The sequence below is a fragment of the Platalea leucorodia genome, assembly GCF_965183815.1.
Source record: "Platalea leucorodia genome assembly, chromosome: 1".
Taxonomy (NCBI): Eukaryota; Metazoa; Chordata; class Aves; order Pelecaniformes; family Threskiornithidae; genus Platalea; species Platalea leucorodia.
The window spans coordinates 56,790,126-56,804,792 of record NC_138823.1 but is presented as its reverse complement, the minus strand read 5'-3'; the positions used below and the strand labels follow the sequence as shown (position 1 = coordinate 56,804,792).

Here is a 14,667-nt window from a genome sequence, read left to right as displayed (position 1 = left end):
CTTTAAACAGCATCACTTAATGCCTCTGTTCATTGATTTAATCTTTTAAAGTTAGTTTTCCTGACTCTTAACAAAGCCTCACAACCCTCCTGGGAAGGAGTGAAAGAGAAAGAAACGCAGAGAAAATAAATTCATCTGGGCAATAACAAATGACGTGAAGGGAGGAGACACAAATTCAAAATAGAAAAGCAGGGAACTGGATGGAGCAGTGAGCAGAGGATCCTTAACAGTACCCCCCGCCCCCATTCCCTTGGCAGGTCCAAGGAGCTGGTGGATGTTGCTAGGCTTGGAGACATGACAGGGCTAGGGAGCAGAAATCAGCCTGACAGTCTCTGAGGTCCTTCTTCAAGCTTTCTCCTTTTGGGGATGTGGACAGTGAGCTTGTTGAGGGCCAAAGGAGGTTGATGAGTCAGTGCCATGAATTAGTGAGGGACTTATATGGAGAGAGTAAATGCAGGCATGACTTCAACAAGAGGCTCTGCAGCCTTTTGCAGATGTGGTATTGGGACAGGTATGCCTAGCGTGACCCTCGGTGCATTTCTTGTGTTCTTACAGCATTTGCTGCATTTTTCCCTAGGTACTGTGTGATTCAAGCCATTTGATAATGAAGTATTGTTTCACAGATTTACATACCGTATGTTTCTTGATTGGGGATGTAAATTGATGTCGCTCACACAAATGCCCTCTTAGTCATACGTCATGAATTTGGATTAAAACTTTGTAGAGAATGCAATTAGACTATGAAATAAAAAAGTGGTGGCTATTTTATGTGAAAGCAGTAACATGTGGCTGGACACTTGGGGATCTGTTTCCATAACAGAAAATACAATTTTCCCTCTTTTGGGACTATTTAAAGGGGGGGGGGGGGGGGGGGCAAAAACCTGAATGGCTTTAGATAAAACTTCATTTTGTAATATAAGTGTTTTTTTTAAAATCAGAAGCAAAGTCCAGAAGACTTTGCTGCAGAAAGTAGGAACAGCTGAACATCAATAATTGAGAACAGTGCTGTCGCAACAGTCATTGTATTACTTGCACCTTACCACTCTGCCTGTTGCAAGCGAAGGCGGCCATGTGATGACCTGCATGTCTTTGACTGCCTCACCTGCACTCTGTCCACCGTTTCATCCTTACCATTACCGTTTCCAAAAAAACAACTTCAGAATGCTTCAGTTTTATTAGTAAAACCACTGCTCTGTTCAAACCTGTTTTCTCTTGCGCCAAATGCCGTGTTTTTCTCATTCCCCTATTCTATGCAGTTCAGGTCCTGCTTTGTAGGGTAAGTGGTGACAGAGATTGGTAAATCTAACAATGAGAAGTTCAGGTGGAAAAGAAAGGCTTGCTTTCTTTCTGAAGATGCTCTTCCTTTGAATTTCAGTGAGAATCTTACAAAAATCTGAAGTGGTCTCTGATAGGTAAAACACTAATGCACCAGTATTATTTATGGTTTTATTCCTTTCAATGTTATGTGCTTTAAAAGAATGGTGTAGAGATGAAGTTTTGTCTTATGATAGGTTTTCTGGGCTTGGGGGTATTTTTGGAGTTGGGTTTTTGGAGTTTTGTTTGTTTGGTTGGGTTTTTTTTTTTTTTTGCTATATATGAAGTTAGGAAATTAGTACTTTTTTGCTATTCTTCAGACAGGTGAATTTTCCTTATCTGTATCCATTAGTAACATGAAAGCAACCGATTAGAAGGGTGGTGCTACTGAATGTGTGTTCTTTGTCTTGCAAATGTTACAACTCGGTGCATCTGAGTATGACGGCAGAGAATGGGATGAAGAAAATGAATGTGAAAAAAGAACTTGCTTTGAAACAAGTACTGCCTGTTAAGATTTGCAAACTTACTATACTCCTAACAGCTGCCGAGGTTTTTCCAGCTCTGCTCTGATAATGTGTGGGGAGTTAGGAAAGCCTGTGCTGAATGCTTCATGGCAGTTTCTTGTGCAACATCGCAGGAAGTCCGGAGGACAAAATTGTCAACCCTTTTTATTAATTTGATTAGTGATCCTTCGCGATGGGTAAGAAATACTTTTTATTTCTTGTATAGCTGATATATTTAAAGCATTTTACTGTGATACTCCATATAGAACTTCTCCCCACAGTTGTGGATAGCATAGCTTGTTTCACGCACCTCAAGCAAAATTCTTCTTAGACTGCTTAGTTTGTCCATGGGTGTAGAGAGTCCCTCACATTTTCACTGGAGCATACAAGAAAAACTGTGTCAGTGGGACAGCTTTTCTTAACTACAGAACTGCCTGTGACTTAGCATTGCTGAAAATCATTAACAAAACTGGAAAATTAGATGTGACTTATTTGTATTTCTTGAGGTTCCCTACCACCACCACCTTTTTTGGGGGGTAGTGGAGTGGGGTGATAGTATTTGTTGTTGGGTTTGGGTTTGTTTGGCTTTGGTTTGGGTGGGGTTTTTTTGTTTTGTTTTTTGTTTTGTTTTTTGTCTTGAAGACCTACTCTTCAAACCTTGTTAAGTTTGTTATTGAGCAGACAACTTCCGAGAGCCAAAAGTATATCTTGTGCACAGGAGCATGAGCTCTTGGATCCTGGAAAGCTGTGCAGGTTGTATCCCAGCAGAATTAATCAAATGATAAAAATCAAGGTAGATAAGATAATTGTTGAGAAGGTGAGAATAAGTAGTAGGAGAAAGGAGGAGCAAATGAACAACATAGCCAAATAAGAAAGGGAAAGAAATGCAGACCTTATCATCAGTTAAACTTATGGTAGTGAAATGTTTGTTCACTGCACATAATTGTTTCGTTTCAAGTTGTTAAAATTCTCACCTGAGCTTTCACATTTACCTGCTTCTACTATGTAAATAATTGTGATTTCTTTGATTGTGGGGAATAGGCCTGTCAACTTAGTTACCCATGATTTAACTGTTTTACCCTGCTTTTTCTTAACTTTTTTTTTTACTTAGCACTTTATGTATACAGCTGGCTGCCTCTTTCCAGACCAGAGCCTCTGCTGTTGCTTTCCTCAGTAGGCTTATGACTCTTCCAATTCCTAGTAACAGGCATTTATGTTTTATAGGACAGCAAGCTTTATATATAAAAATAATTTTTTTTTCTACCTTGGACCCTTTCCACTAGGTCCGCCAAGCTGCTTTTCAGTCTCTGGGGCCTTTCATATCAACTTTTGCTAATCCATCCAGCAGTGGCCAGTACTTTAAAGAAGATGATGGTAAAAACCCAGAAGATTGTGGTTCTGCACAGGAAAACAGGTGAAGAATTTGCTAAATCTACAGATTATTTCTTGCTCCTTGTTTTTCTTCTGTATGAACTGCAAGTTAAGAAAATTAACTCTTCTGTATAAATTGAGTATTTATCTTGATAAATGGAAAGATCTGGAACTTATCATCTTATTTAATAGACTACCAGAATTTTCAGTTATTTACTAAAAATACATGACTATTCAGTAACTTAGCATACCTTAGGATGATATACCATCTGTGATGAAATGACTGACTTGATAGACAAGGGAGAGCAGTGGATATAGTCTACCTAGATTTCAGTCAGGCTTTTGACATGTTCTCCCATAAGATCCTCATAAAGAAGCTGAGGAAGTATGGGCTGAACGAACAGACAGTGAGGTGGATTGTCAGCTGGCTGAATGGCTGGGCCCAGAGGGCGCTGATCAGCAACACGTAGTTGGAAGCCAGTAACTACTTGTGTACCTCAGGGGTCAATATTGGGTCCAGTCCTGTTTAACATCTTCATTAATGATCTGGATGGTGGAGCAGGGTGTACCCTCAGCAAGTTTGCTGATGACGCAAAAATGGGAGGAGTGGCTGATGCACCAGAGGGTCATGCTGCCATCCAGAGGAGCCTCAATAGGCTGGAGAAATGGGCTGGCAGGAACCTCTTGAAGTTCAACAAGGGGAAGTGCAAAGTCCTGCACCTGGGGAGGGACAACCCCCCATGCACCAGTACAGACTGGGGTCTGACTGGATGGAGAGCGGCTTTGCAGAAAAGGCCTTAAGGGTCCTGGTGGACACCAAGTTGACCATGAACTGGCAGTGTGCCCTTGCAGCAAAGGTGGCCAATGGCATCCTGGGCTGCATCAGGAGGAGTGTTGGCAGCAGGTCGAGGGAGGTGATCCTTCCCCTTTGCTCAGCACTGGTGAGGCCACAGCTGGAGTGCTGGGTCATGTTCTGGGCTCCCTACTACGAGAGAGACATGGACATACTGGAGAGAGTCCAGGAATGGCCACAAAGATGATGGACTGGAGCACTTCTCCTGTGAGGAAAGGCTGAGAGAGCTGGGATTGCTCAGCCTGGAGAAGAGAAGGCTCAGGCGGGATCTTACAATGTGTACACATACCTGAAGTGGGAGTGGAAAGAGGACAGAGCCAGGCTCTTTTCAGTGGTGCCCAGTGACAGGGCCTGAGGGAATGGGCACAACCTGAAACACAGGAGGTTCCCTCTGGACATCAGGAAATGCTTTTTTTTTCACTGTGAGGGTGACCAAGCACTGGCACAGGTTGCCCAGGGAGGCTGTGGAGCCTCCATCCTTGGAGATACTCAAAAGCTGTTGGGACACAGTCCTGGGCAACTGGCTTTGGGTGGCCCTGCTTGAGCAGGGGGGCTTGGATGAGGTGACCTCCAGAGGTCCCTTCCAACCTCAACCATTCTGTGATTCTATGATGCTATGCTGTAAGTAGATCTAGTTTGATAAATAGCAAGCTGACAAGCATGTGTGTGAATTTTCAAGAGCATCTGTTTGCAACAAGTGTGTTTTGGTTTTTAAATGTTCATTTGCTTTGGCACTCAACAGTGAACAAATCAGGACTACAGAAGATGTCACAACAGAGGATGAGCACAACAGGACAGAGGATCTGTCTTCACATGTTGATAATGATGATTTTGCAACAAAACTTGAAAATGCCATGGAAGATCAAAATACAGTGTCAAATAACTCCCAGAGGGAAAGTGATTTCCAGACTGAGTCATCCTTCCATTGCACTTTGTCTTCAGAATCTTGTGGGGAAATGGCTGACAAGAACAAGCGAAGTTCTCATTGCTGTACAGCAGGTCTGCGGGAGGCTGGGATGAATTCACAGGAAACCTCTCTTTCAGAGCAGGAATTGTACAACTCTTTCCATTTCTGGCGGACTCCGCTTCCTGAAATAGATATTGACTTCGAGCTTCAGCAGACTTCTGAGATAATACTCGATAGAGAAATTCAGGAACTCACTATGCCAGTGTCTCCAAACATTCCTATGGCAACAAGGAAAGAATTGGAAGAAATGATAGAAAATTTGGAACCCCATATAGATGATCCAGACGTTAAAGGTATAGTAAAGATACTGAAGCATTTTTAAGTATTTGGAGGTATGCATACATTGCTTTAGCAGTTTGGGCTTTAACCTTTCAGTTGTTGTAAGTCAGAAGTACTACTTTCTCCTGGTCCTCAAAGAGATGGTATCTATTTTGATTTAATTGTGAAAACTGATGATCTAAAAGGGAACTTGCATTTTTGTAAAGATGTTTAAAGGTAGAAAGGTATTCCTTCCATAAACTGCATACACATACAGTTAGGAGTATAAACTTCTGACTGCCTGTTTTGACAGTATAATCAAATAAATGGTTCAATGGCATAAGCTGTTCATCAGGAAATTAATTTGTAATTAGCATACATGCAAAATAAGAAGGCAGATTAAGATTTTTTTTTAAATATTGAAGCATGATAAATGGTTTTCATTTTATGCATTAGCCATTTTATTTTTAATGAATTAGTCTTCTCCATTTTTCTGCAACGTCTTTTATTATTGCAGTCTCATGTTGTTGACTTAAGTATGCCGAGTTTGTTAGGTCAAACTGCGAATGGATCCAAACTGAATTCTTGAAGTCAATGCCTATCCTCAATTTTAAAAGCTCTTGAAGGGTGGAGAAGGGTTTCATAAGTATGACCAGCTGCTGGAGCAGTACCTCAGAGATACCTCCTGGGCTAAAATGACTCAGCCATTTCACACATACTTACTGGAGATATGTTTCCCTTGGTATTCGTATGCTGAATAAATTCTAAGGCACATCAAGCTTAAGCGTCACAGTCAGGAAGTCCAGAGGTACCACTAAGGAACAAGCCGTGTTATTCTGGAGGTGAAGAATCCCTAGGGGAAAGCATACCTCAGAAAAAGTAGGCAGGAGAAAGAGGGGCGAGTTGGGAGTAGGAAAAACATTTTAGAATAAACTGGTACTCCTTGCAACTTCTTTTTGTTAGTAGGTTGATACGCTAATAACTTTTCTTAAATCCATTTTGGGCTGCTTCTATTTAATCTATTGTGAAGTCAGCAGATGAAACTTTGTTGCCTTAAGAGCGCTTTGGGCACTCTCTAAGGAAAGAGATAAGAAAACAATTTCAGCCTTGCTAATGATCTCAGTCTTCACATAACCCATCTCTGAAACCCACTGTTAAAACTTGCACTGCTGTTTAGGTTTGCTTTATAAAACCTTGTTCTGTCCAGTTACAGAACCTATCCTGAACACTTGTAATGAAGATTTATGTAGGCATGTATTTGTATGTTCAGAATGGTCCTGTGGTATGGGGTTGTTTGTCATGTGTGTGTTCGTGTCTGGTTTCAGAGCAGGGTGTTTTTTTTTTCTTTTTGTAGCGCTCTCGACTGGGTGTCAAGAGGTTTTCTGTGCAGTTGTTGACTAGCACTTGTGCATTTCAGTAGAAGAAAACTATTCCTAGGTTGGCAACACCATGTGTTCCCAGTGCCCACAAGTTAGGAAAGATTTGAATTAGAGTTACCAGTGCCATTTATTCTAATTTGGGGTGGAGTGGGGGTGGGTGGTCTTAATTACTCAGTCACCTTTGTATTCCGTTCAGTACCTCTGACTTGGTCAGGGCTGTGCAGTGAAGGCCCATGAAACACGCCTTCTAAACCTTGTACTCTTTTTTTCCTCTTGCCTGTACTCTCGTTATGTGGTCTAAATACTTCAGAAGCTGGAATTTAACAACATGCCTATTTTGATTTGGTACTATTGCTATTTTAATTTTAGGCAAAGTGCATTGAGGCATAAGGAAATTGAGACCAAAACTGATAGAATAGTATTAATTTTGCATGCTTGTCTCAAACACTAAGGCGCATGTAGAAGTGGTAGGTATCCAGACTTCAGTCTCTGAGTAGCTGACTTAATGCCTATGTTTTGGACCTTACGCTCCATAAATTGTGACAGGAGGGAGGTAAACTCCCCTTGGGGGTGATCCAGAAGATCAGAGCCCTGACTGCCTCTTTGCTCATGGCAATACCAGGAATAATGCTTCCTTCTTTACCATCTAAAACTGTTGTTGCAAACTGATGGTATAAATATTCAGTCCAAAGGTTGTCTTAATTTGTTATTTTCATAGACATTTTATGAAACTTCCTAATTTCACAGTAAGTTTTGTCTGCAGTATATGTGGCTTATAAGTGTTTGCCAAACAGCCCTGGTCCCAGCTGGTGCTTATGGTCTTCCCTTGCTCACCCTGCCCCACAAGACTAGCCATTACGTTTTTGAGTCTTGTACTGTGAGTGGGCTGGTTCTTGACAGCAAAGACTGAGCAAGCTAGGAATTTTTTTTCCCCCTCTCTTTCTTTCTCTGTTTCTTTCTTTTTAAATCCCTGTGACCTTTTTCTTGCACTTATTTTTTCATTGGTTTGCTGTCACCCAAGTCCTGAATTCCTGCTTGCATGCTGTGCTCCTGTCTTTATTGCTGCATTCCTAGCCAGGGAATGGGAGTGGAAGATGTTGTGTTCGCTGTGGTCGGTAAGCAGAGGCCTGCCATACTGGAGAGCTCCCATAGGTACACATCTTCTGGTTTCTATAACAAATGGGGCAAGCATCCTAGCGACATCACAAGATGAAGTGGGGATGAGTTAGCGATAGTGTAGTTTGGGAATGAGACTGTAGTGTATGATGTTAACCTTACTGACAAATGCACAAGTTGTTTGGACGACCTTAACTCTGGCTGTACCTAGCCTCTCAGTGCTTGACTGTGCAACTTAAGCGTCCTCTTAACATGTTTTGTTTTGGAGACTATTTTCTAAACTTAAAAAAAGAAGAAAATTAATACCTGTTGTGTGGAACCATATTGGCCAGGGTCATTGGCACAGGGTTTTTGAAGGATCTTAAGATCGTACTGAATACACTACAGAATAACTGGTGACGGTAATAAGGTGATGTCCTTCATGGTACAATCAGTGGACACTGATTTCCATTTTGCTAGTTGGTTTCAGAGCCAGTCCCTGACAGCTGAGGCAGGTGTGGAGATTTGGTACTGGAGTTCAACTGGCAATGATTCTTTCTCAGTACAGTTGGTTTTTTTGTTTTGTTTTGTTTGTTTTTTGTTTTTTTTTTCTTCCCCTCTTCCCTGTGCTTTGTGCTGTATATGCATCCATAGCAACTACTATACCTTTGTTACCCCTATCCCTTCCCTCCATATGTATTTCCCCTCTTATTTCCTTTTTTGTTTTCATTTCTCTTCCTTTCTGGATTCTGCATTCCTCTACTTCACATCTCACCTCGCCCTTCTATGTTCTGTGAGGTGCTTCTTCCCTCACCTGCTTGCATCATTATAGCAGAAGTATTGAGAACAGAATAACTCAGTTTTTATCTAAGGGGTACTTCAGCATACCATGACAAGGGGAAGGATCAGTAGAAAGGAAAGGCATTGCCAGTTCATGCAGCCCAGAGTACAGTATATTCAGTGCATACCCCAGTCTTGCAGATGTCTTGGCTGCCAAGCACTAATGGGTTACTGTTTACATACACAGAATGAGCTGTTTGTGGTTGCGTGGGATTTTGGGGTCTTTTTGTTTGTTTTGGGGGTTTTTAGGTTTGTAACTTGACTGTGTTCTCTGTGTTTCTGTAGTGCACCTCCGTATCATCGGAGCAGTTTCCATTTCAAACTTCAAATCCTTTCTCCAAGGCATGGAGACCAATTAGGTCTCTAGCAAATAGAATTTTTTAACAGTGACCAGCAACTGCCATGGAACACTTTTTTTTTTTTTTCCCATAATCTCATTCTCGGAAAGGGGTGAACTGCTTTAACTGAATCTCACTCCCCAAAATCTTTACCTTGAGGCTTTCTCTCCAGAACTAGCGTGTTGCCAGAATGATAAATTTGAGTAATAGGTAGCTGAGCAGTCAGCAACCAAGATAAAGACAGCCTGTCTTCTCACAGACAAACTCCGCTGGCTAGCGGAGCTACACAAGCTGTGCAAAGTTAAGCAGTGGTATGTAATCCCTGTTAATAGGACCTTTCCAATCTACTGGCCAGACATCCTGAGGGTCTCAAACTGGGAGATGGAAACCTGCACATTCCTCTGAAGTATGCCAGCTCTTTTAAAATTATCACAGGGTCTTTATTCAGGTCACCTTTTTCCAGTTCCCTGAGGCTGCTGCCGTCTTCACTTACTTCAGAGGCTGCTTTTCTTTCCCCAGATTTTTTTATTTCTTTAGTTTTCTTTCCAGGGACACTTTCTTCAGCTTTATTTATCTCTTTACGTTCTGCACAGAAAAAGCTAAATCGTATAATGTCAGCTTTTCTTAGTATTATTTGAGGGGAAGAGAGAAAGCCTGACTTGCAGGTTACTGGGGCTAACTGTGGCTTATGCCAGTTACAGGCTGCTTTGCCAAATGGAGACCTAATAGGGATAAACCAGCCCAAATGCGGGGTCAGTTGATCCCATTCCCTTATAAAAACTATGCTTATAAGTTAGACTACTAGCGCTGCCTGCAGTAGAAGTCTAAAATGTATTGTTAATGGAATAGTAGGTGAGGAGGAAGTGGAGAAGAAACTCCTCTTATTTTTGTGTTTTAATTACTTGCATCTCTGTACCCATTAATGCAGCCCATAGCTTTTGCCTCTGAGTAAGAAGTGAGGGTAAGGAACACAGATCCTTCAGAAAAAAGAAGGGAGCATGCCTCTTAGAAATATCAGTGTCTTCTAGTGAAACATCAGGAGAAACAGGAAACAGCAATAAAGCACATTGAAAGGAGAGAAGGAGGACCTTCTCCTCCTGAGGACCTGGAAATTTAATAAGTCCAGGTAAAATGTGGTTTTCAGTTGAAAGGTTGTGACAGTTATTTTAGGATGCAGGTACAGTAGCCAGGCGTAAATAATTTCTTGCTGAAAAATACTTCTCCCCTGAAGCAAAAGTCAAAGGAAGAGTTAATTAGCAGATGGTTTAAGATCCAGTGAACATTGACTTTATCTTATCAATGCAATATATGAGTTCTGTATAATGCATAAAACTGACCTTTACACTCCAATTTTTTCGGAAGGTAGTTGTGAAAGCTTGTTAGTCAGCAGATTCTGTTCCAGTCTTCTTCCCAAAACCTTGCTTACCAAGAGCTCTGAAGCATTTCTGTGCCATGCATGAGAGGGGAGCCTTATCCTTTGCTTGTACTTTTAATGGTTTTCCGGAAAATGTTGCCTGTCTTACGGCTGTAGGAAAGATCTTTGTGGGAGATGGGGAGGAGCAGCAGCCACAGCAGTCAGAAGTGTGTCAGCAGAGATCTTGGGCTGTGTCAGTGTGTAATGGGATTACAAGGGGAGCGAAGACAGCTCATTAGGGTGCTGTCTCAAGTTTCAGTATCTTCAAGGCAGCCACCTAGATGCACATACTCACACATGCACTCTCTTTCTCTTCCTCCTTTACTCACTACTCCACCATTCTGGAGCCTTCTGTGTTTGGCTCTCTTTTTGGCTAGGACCTTAAGATGTTTACAGACTTAAGGTCATTCACTTTTCAGTGAATGACAGCACTGGAGTCACCCTTGGTGACAGGACCTATGGAGAAGCACTCAATGAAGCAAGAAGGCACTTGCCAGTCAGTGAAATCCTTGGGAGTTTGGCCTCTCCTGTCCTTTATCCCCACGTCTTGGGATTATAGAACTGACAAGAAGCTGAGGAGATGCACGTTTGTGTCATATCTCCTCTAGGGCAGGCAGAGGAGATCAGGATACGTGTGGTCTCCATCCCATTAAGCCCCCAAGCAAGGGTGGTCCAGGCACGCAGGCTGGCAGTGTTGGAAAACACCCAATTACTGCTGTAGATACCTTCACTTTTGTTACTAGAAGTAATCTTTAGAGCTTTGTGTGGATTTTTCAGTAAATAAATATTCAGTATTGAAGCAGTATGTGTAACCCAGTCAGAGTAAGCTTTCTTGACTTTTAAGTGAAAATGAGCATACATTTTTCATGAAGTCCTTCATGAAAGAAGTCTTCGTGAAAAATGTCTCCTTGATGTGCAGCAGGATATAATTCCTTTTAATTTTCTTGTTTGATTTCTCTAAATGAGAATAAACTGGAATCCAACAGGCATTTCTTGCCATAGCAGGTGCCACCTATCTTGCATGATTTTAGGGTGGTTTATTGAATATTTAAGTTTTGGAGGAATTTGCTAGCCTTGATGTTGTTTATTCTTGTGGGCCTCAAAGTGCAGAGGTTTATTGTCAGTGAAGTAACGCTTGAATAGTGAAGCCATAGGAAGCTTTTTTTAATCTTACAAATTGTACTGTAAAATTCCTAAGTGTTATAATTTATGTATAGATCATATATTATATATTGTGGATATATATTGAAACTATATTTTCTAACATAATGCGTTTTATAGTGGAAGTATTAGTATGATGTTTGTTTAGTTTTTAAGTGTCTTACTTGCTGTGGGTTTTCCTGTTGAGATGAATTACAGTAATACAGCAAGAATATCTTACAGTTATTCCATCAGAAATTTGACACAGTTACAAACGTAGCATTGCATATTGAAAAGAATTATCTTTACTCCTGCTCGTCAGACTCCCATCTAGAAACCAGTGAATCTGTAGTGTGTTTTCCAATTTTTTGCTATCTAAGATTGTGCTGAGTTATAGTTTTGTTTCTTGTAACAGATGTGTTGCATGTCTGTTTGTTCTGTCTACAAACAAATCCAACTACCTTTGTCTAATTCTTGTTAATAAACCTATCAAAAAAGCTAGAGGGAGAAATTCAGATTCTGTAACTTAGTATGTCAATGTGGGATTAAAACCAAGCATGTGGTTTCACATTTAATTTCAGAAAAAGCATTTAGGAAACCTCAGAAAAGCCAAAGTCTATGAGGAGCAGAGCTTCCGGATGGCTGGGTAAATTTAATGGGTCAGGAGATTATTCCTCCTTACCTTCTTGGAAAGAAGTGGAGGAGGAGAGAGGCAGGGTAGATCAGTCTGCGCTGAATTCTGTGTCACTTGCAGCTAAGATTGCTTCTGATACCTGATCTGCTTAGGTCAGGCTATATCCAAGGAACATTGCTCAACAAAGCTTTTTTTAATTAGCATTAAGTGGAGGGATGGAAAGCAGAGCAGTCTCAGAACTGATGGATCTTTTTCAAAAGAGTGGATGGCAGTGTGAAGTGCTAATGCTTTCTTTTGATGAATAAGAGGACATAAAACAGTGCAACCTTCATTATTCCTTTAGAGGATGCAAGGAGTCTAAAGTATCCTGTGCAGAAGAGAGTTACTGGGGTCTAGGACCTTCCTGTATAGATCTTGCTTTAGAGTTGCTATAAAAACTTAAGAATTTAATGGCCATATATAGGCCATATAACACAGGCTCTCAGAACCGAAATCCTTTCAGTATGAATAAACCTGTTCTCAACCTTTATTTGAATTACTTTTCCCTTCTCTCTCTTAGTCCCACCACCCACAAAAGACCCAGTCAGTAAGTTAGTATTCTGCCCCAAAGACTATTTGCACCATTAATATGTACTGAGATTCTTAAAGAACGGATCCTGCCGTAACAGCAATCTCTTACTCCTGGTTTTGTTTTTTTTTTTTTTTTTTTTTTTTTTTTGATTTACAGACAAATTCCACTGAACTGTAGTGTGGTTGAGCACCCTAGGAAAAGAGTGGTGTGTTAACCTGCCTTACATTTTATGCTAGTTTTCCCCAGTTTGGGATTTGCTAACTGTCAATAATCTTAAATTTGTACCTGCCCCGTAGTTGTTCTGCCATCCTTCAGTTAATTAGTCACTGTCCAAAAGCTGATTTGTGGACTTGATAAAAGTTTATTGCAGTTCAGTCTCTCATGTATTTCTCTTTCATATGCTGTAGCACAAGTGGAGGTGTTGTCTGCTGCACTCAGAGCATCCAGTTTGGATCCTCAAGAAGAGACAATAGCCAGCATCGGCAAGGAAACAGACTCACAGACTGAACTAGCCATCAATGACCAACAAAATTTTAAACCTATACTGGGTGATATTGTGCCTTTAATTGGTGACACTGTTGAGGTAAGAAGTGAGTTTTGTACTCTATTTCCCCCTGCTTCAGGATTTCCAGGGCTCCAGTAATAGAGCTGTATTTTGAGTTTGTGCGGTAATTGCAGCCAAATGCTTCTTACTTTTGGCTACTGTGATGTTTGGTTTTGTTGGCTGTATTGAAATGCTAGCTGCTAAAATAAAATGGGTTGTGTTGGGTGCCTTTGTTTTTGCTAGGTCTGTGCTTGTCCATGTAAATTCTTTAAATTGTTTCTGTTAAAATCTCTGTTGTGAATATCACATTTTAAGATGTTTTAAATACTACTGCAGTTGATCACTGCAAAATTGCCTTACTTAAAACAGAGCCCTACTGATAATAAGTTAATCCCCTTCTCCAGTGCCCTCCCTGCTTTGCTGCCTTCCCTTGCTCTCCCTGGAGAAAGAAGTACTTTGTTCCCTGTGCTCCCTGTCAAAGACAGAAGAAGAGTAGCTCAGGACCTGCAGTCTAGGATGTTGTGAAGACTGTTGAAAGAGAAAATGGCTTCTAGCAATCAGTAACATTTTAAAGTTTTTTGCACTTATTTCTTCAGCACTCCACCACTGCCCCCTGCCCGACTGAAGCCTGTGGCATTTGATATCTTTTTCTGTTCTGTACTGTGTGTTAGGCCAAACCCACTATGTTCACTGCATATAGTGCCACAAGCTTTGGTATTAAAAGCTATAGCTATGTAGTAAGCAATGGTTCCAAAATACGCTCTATAAATCTACAGCAAGTGATTTGTTGAATCATATTGCCTAAATGGTATTTTCAGATGGAATTTTGATGTCTTTGAAAAGTCTAGGAGTTGACATCAGTCCAGTGCAGACATTTTCAACCTTCTTTTATCAGAGCAGATGACATTTAATTAACTTTTCACCTAAGCTGCTGGACTACTGTGTAGTGCAAAAACATTTTGGGAGTGGAGGAATGTGACATTTACTTGGATATTGCTGTTTATACACAGTCATAATTTAACACTACCAATGTGTTTGGTTTGTTTGTTTTTCAAAAAAAAAACAACAAACAACAACCTGCCCCCAATTCCTGATGTCAGGCCTGATATGTTTCTTTATCATAGGATCTGTTGTAGTCATTTCTTTCTGATGCTAACCTGTAAAATGACAGCGTAAATGTATCCTCTGTCCTTCTCATTTTTGGAGGTGATGAGGGTGGTGTTTGTTCAGAGGGACTTTCTTGCATTTTATTTCTTTACAGAGTACGATGCTGACAGAAAGTTTAAGAACCTGTCACATTGCTGGTATATGATGTTTTTGCATGTTTCGGTTTTACTTTTAAAAGGACGTTCTTAATCTGTCAGTTCCTTGTTTGTTACTGGCACTGAATCAAGTCCTCATTTTAAAAGTGAAAGGATATTATAGAGGTGACCTAGAATTTGGGAA

General features: G+C 40.8%; 1 protein-coding gene across 6 annotated transcripts in view; it reads left to right on the top strand.

Annotated features, from left to right (window-relative positions):
• PPP4R1 (protein phosphatase 4 regulatory subunit 1) overlaps positions 1–14,667 on the top strand; it is a 71,435-nt gene that overhangs the window by 41,234 nt on the left and 15,534 nt on the right. For 5 of the 6 annotated variants that reach the window (XM_082319363.1, XM_082319362.1, XM_082319367.1 and 2 more), the window contains 4 exons: positions 1,856–2,014; positions 3,101–3,231; positions 4,784–5,301; positions 13,085–13,260. In XM_082319363.1, coding sequence (XP_082175489.1) covers positions 1,856–2,014; positions 3,101–3,231; positions 4,784–5,301; positions 13,085–13,260 — 984 coding nt within the window. The remainder of the gene's footprint in view (positions 1–1,855; positions 2,015–3,100; positions 3,232–4,783; positions 5,302–13,084; positions 13,261–14,667) is intronic. The other variant, XM_082319364.1, reaches the window with a different exon arrangement.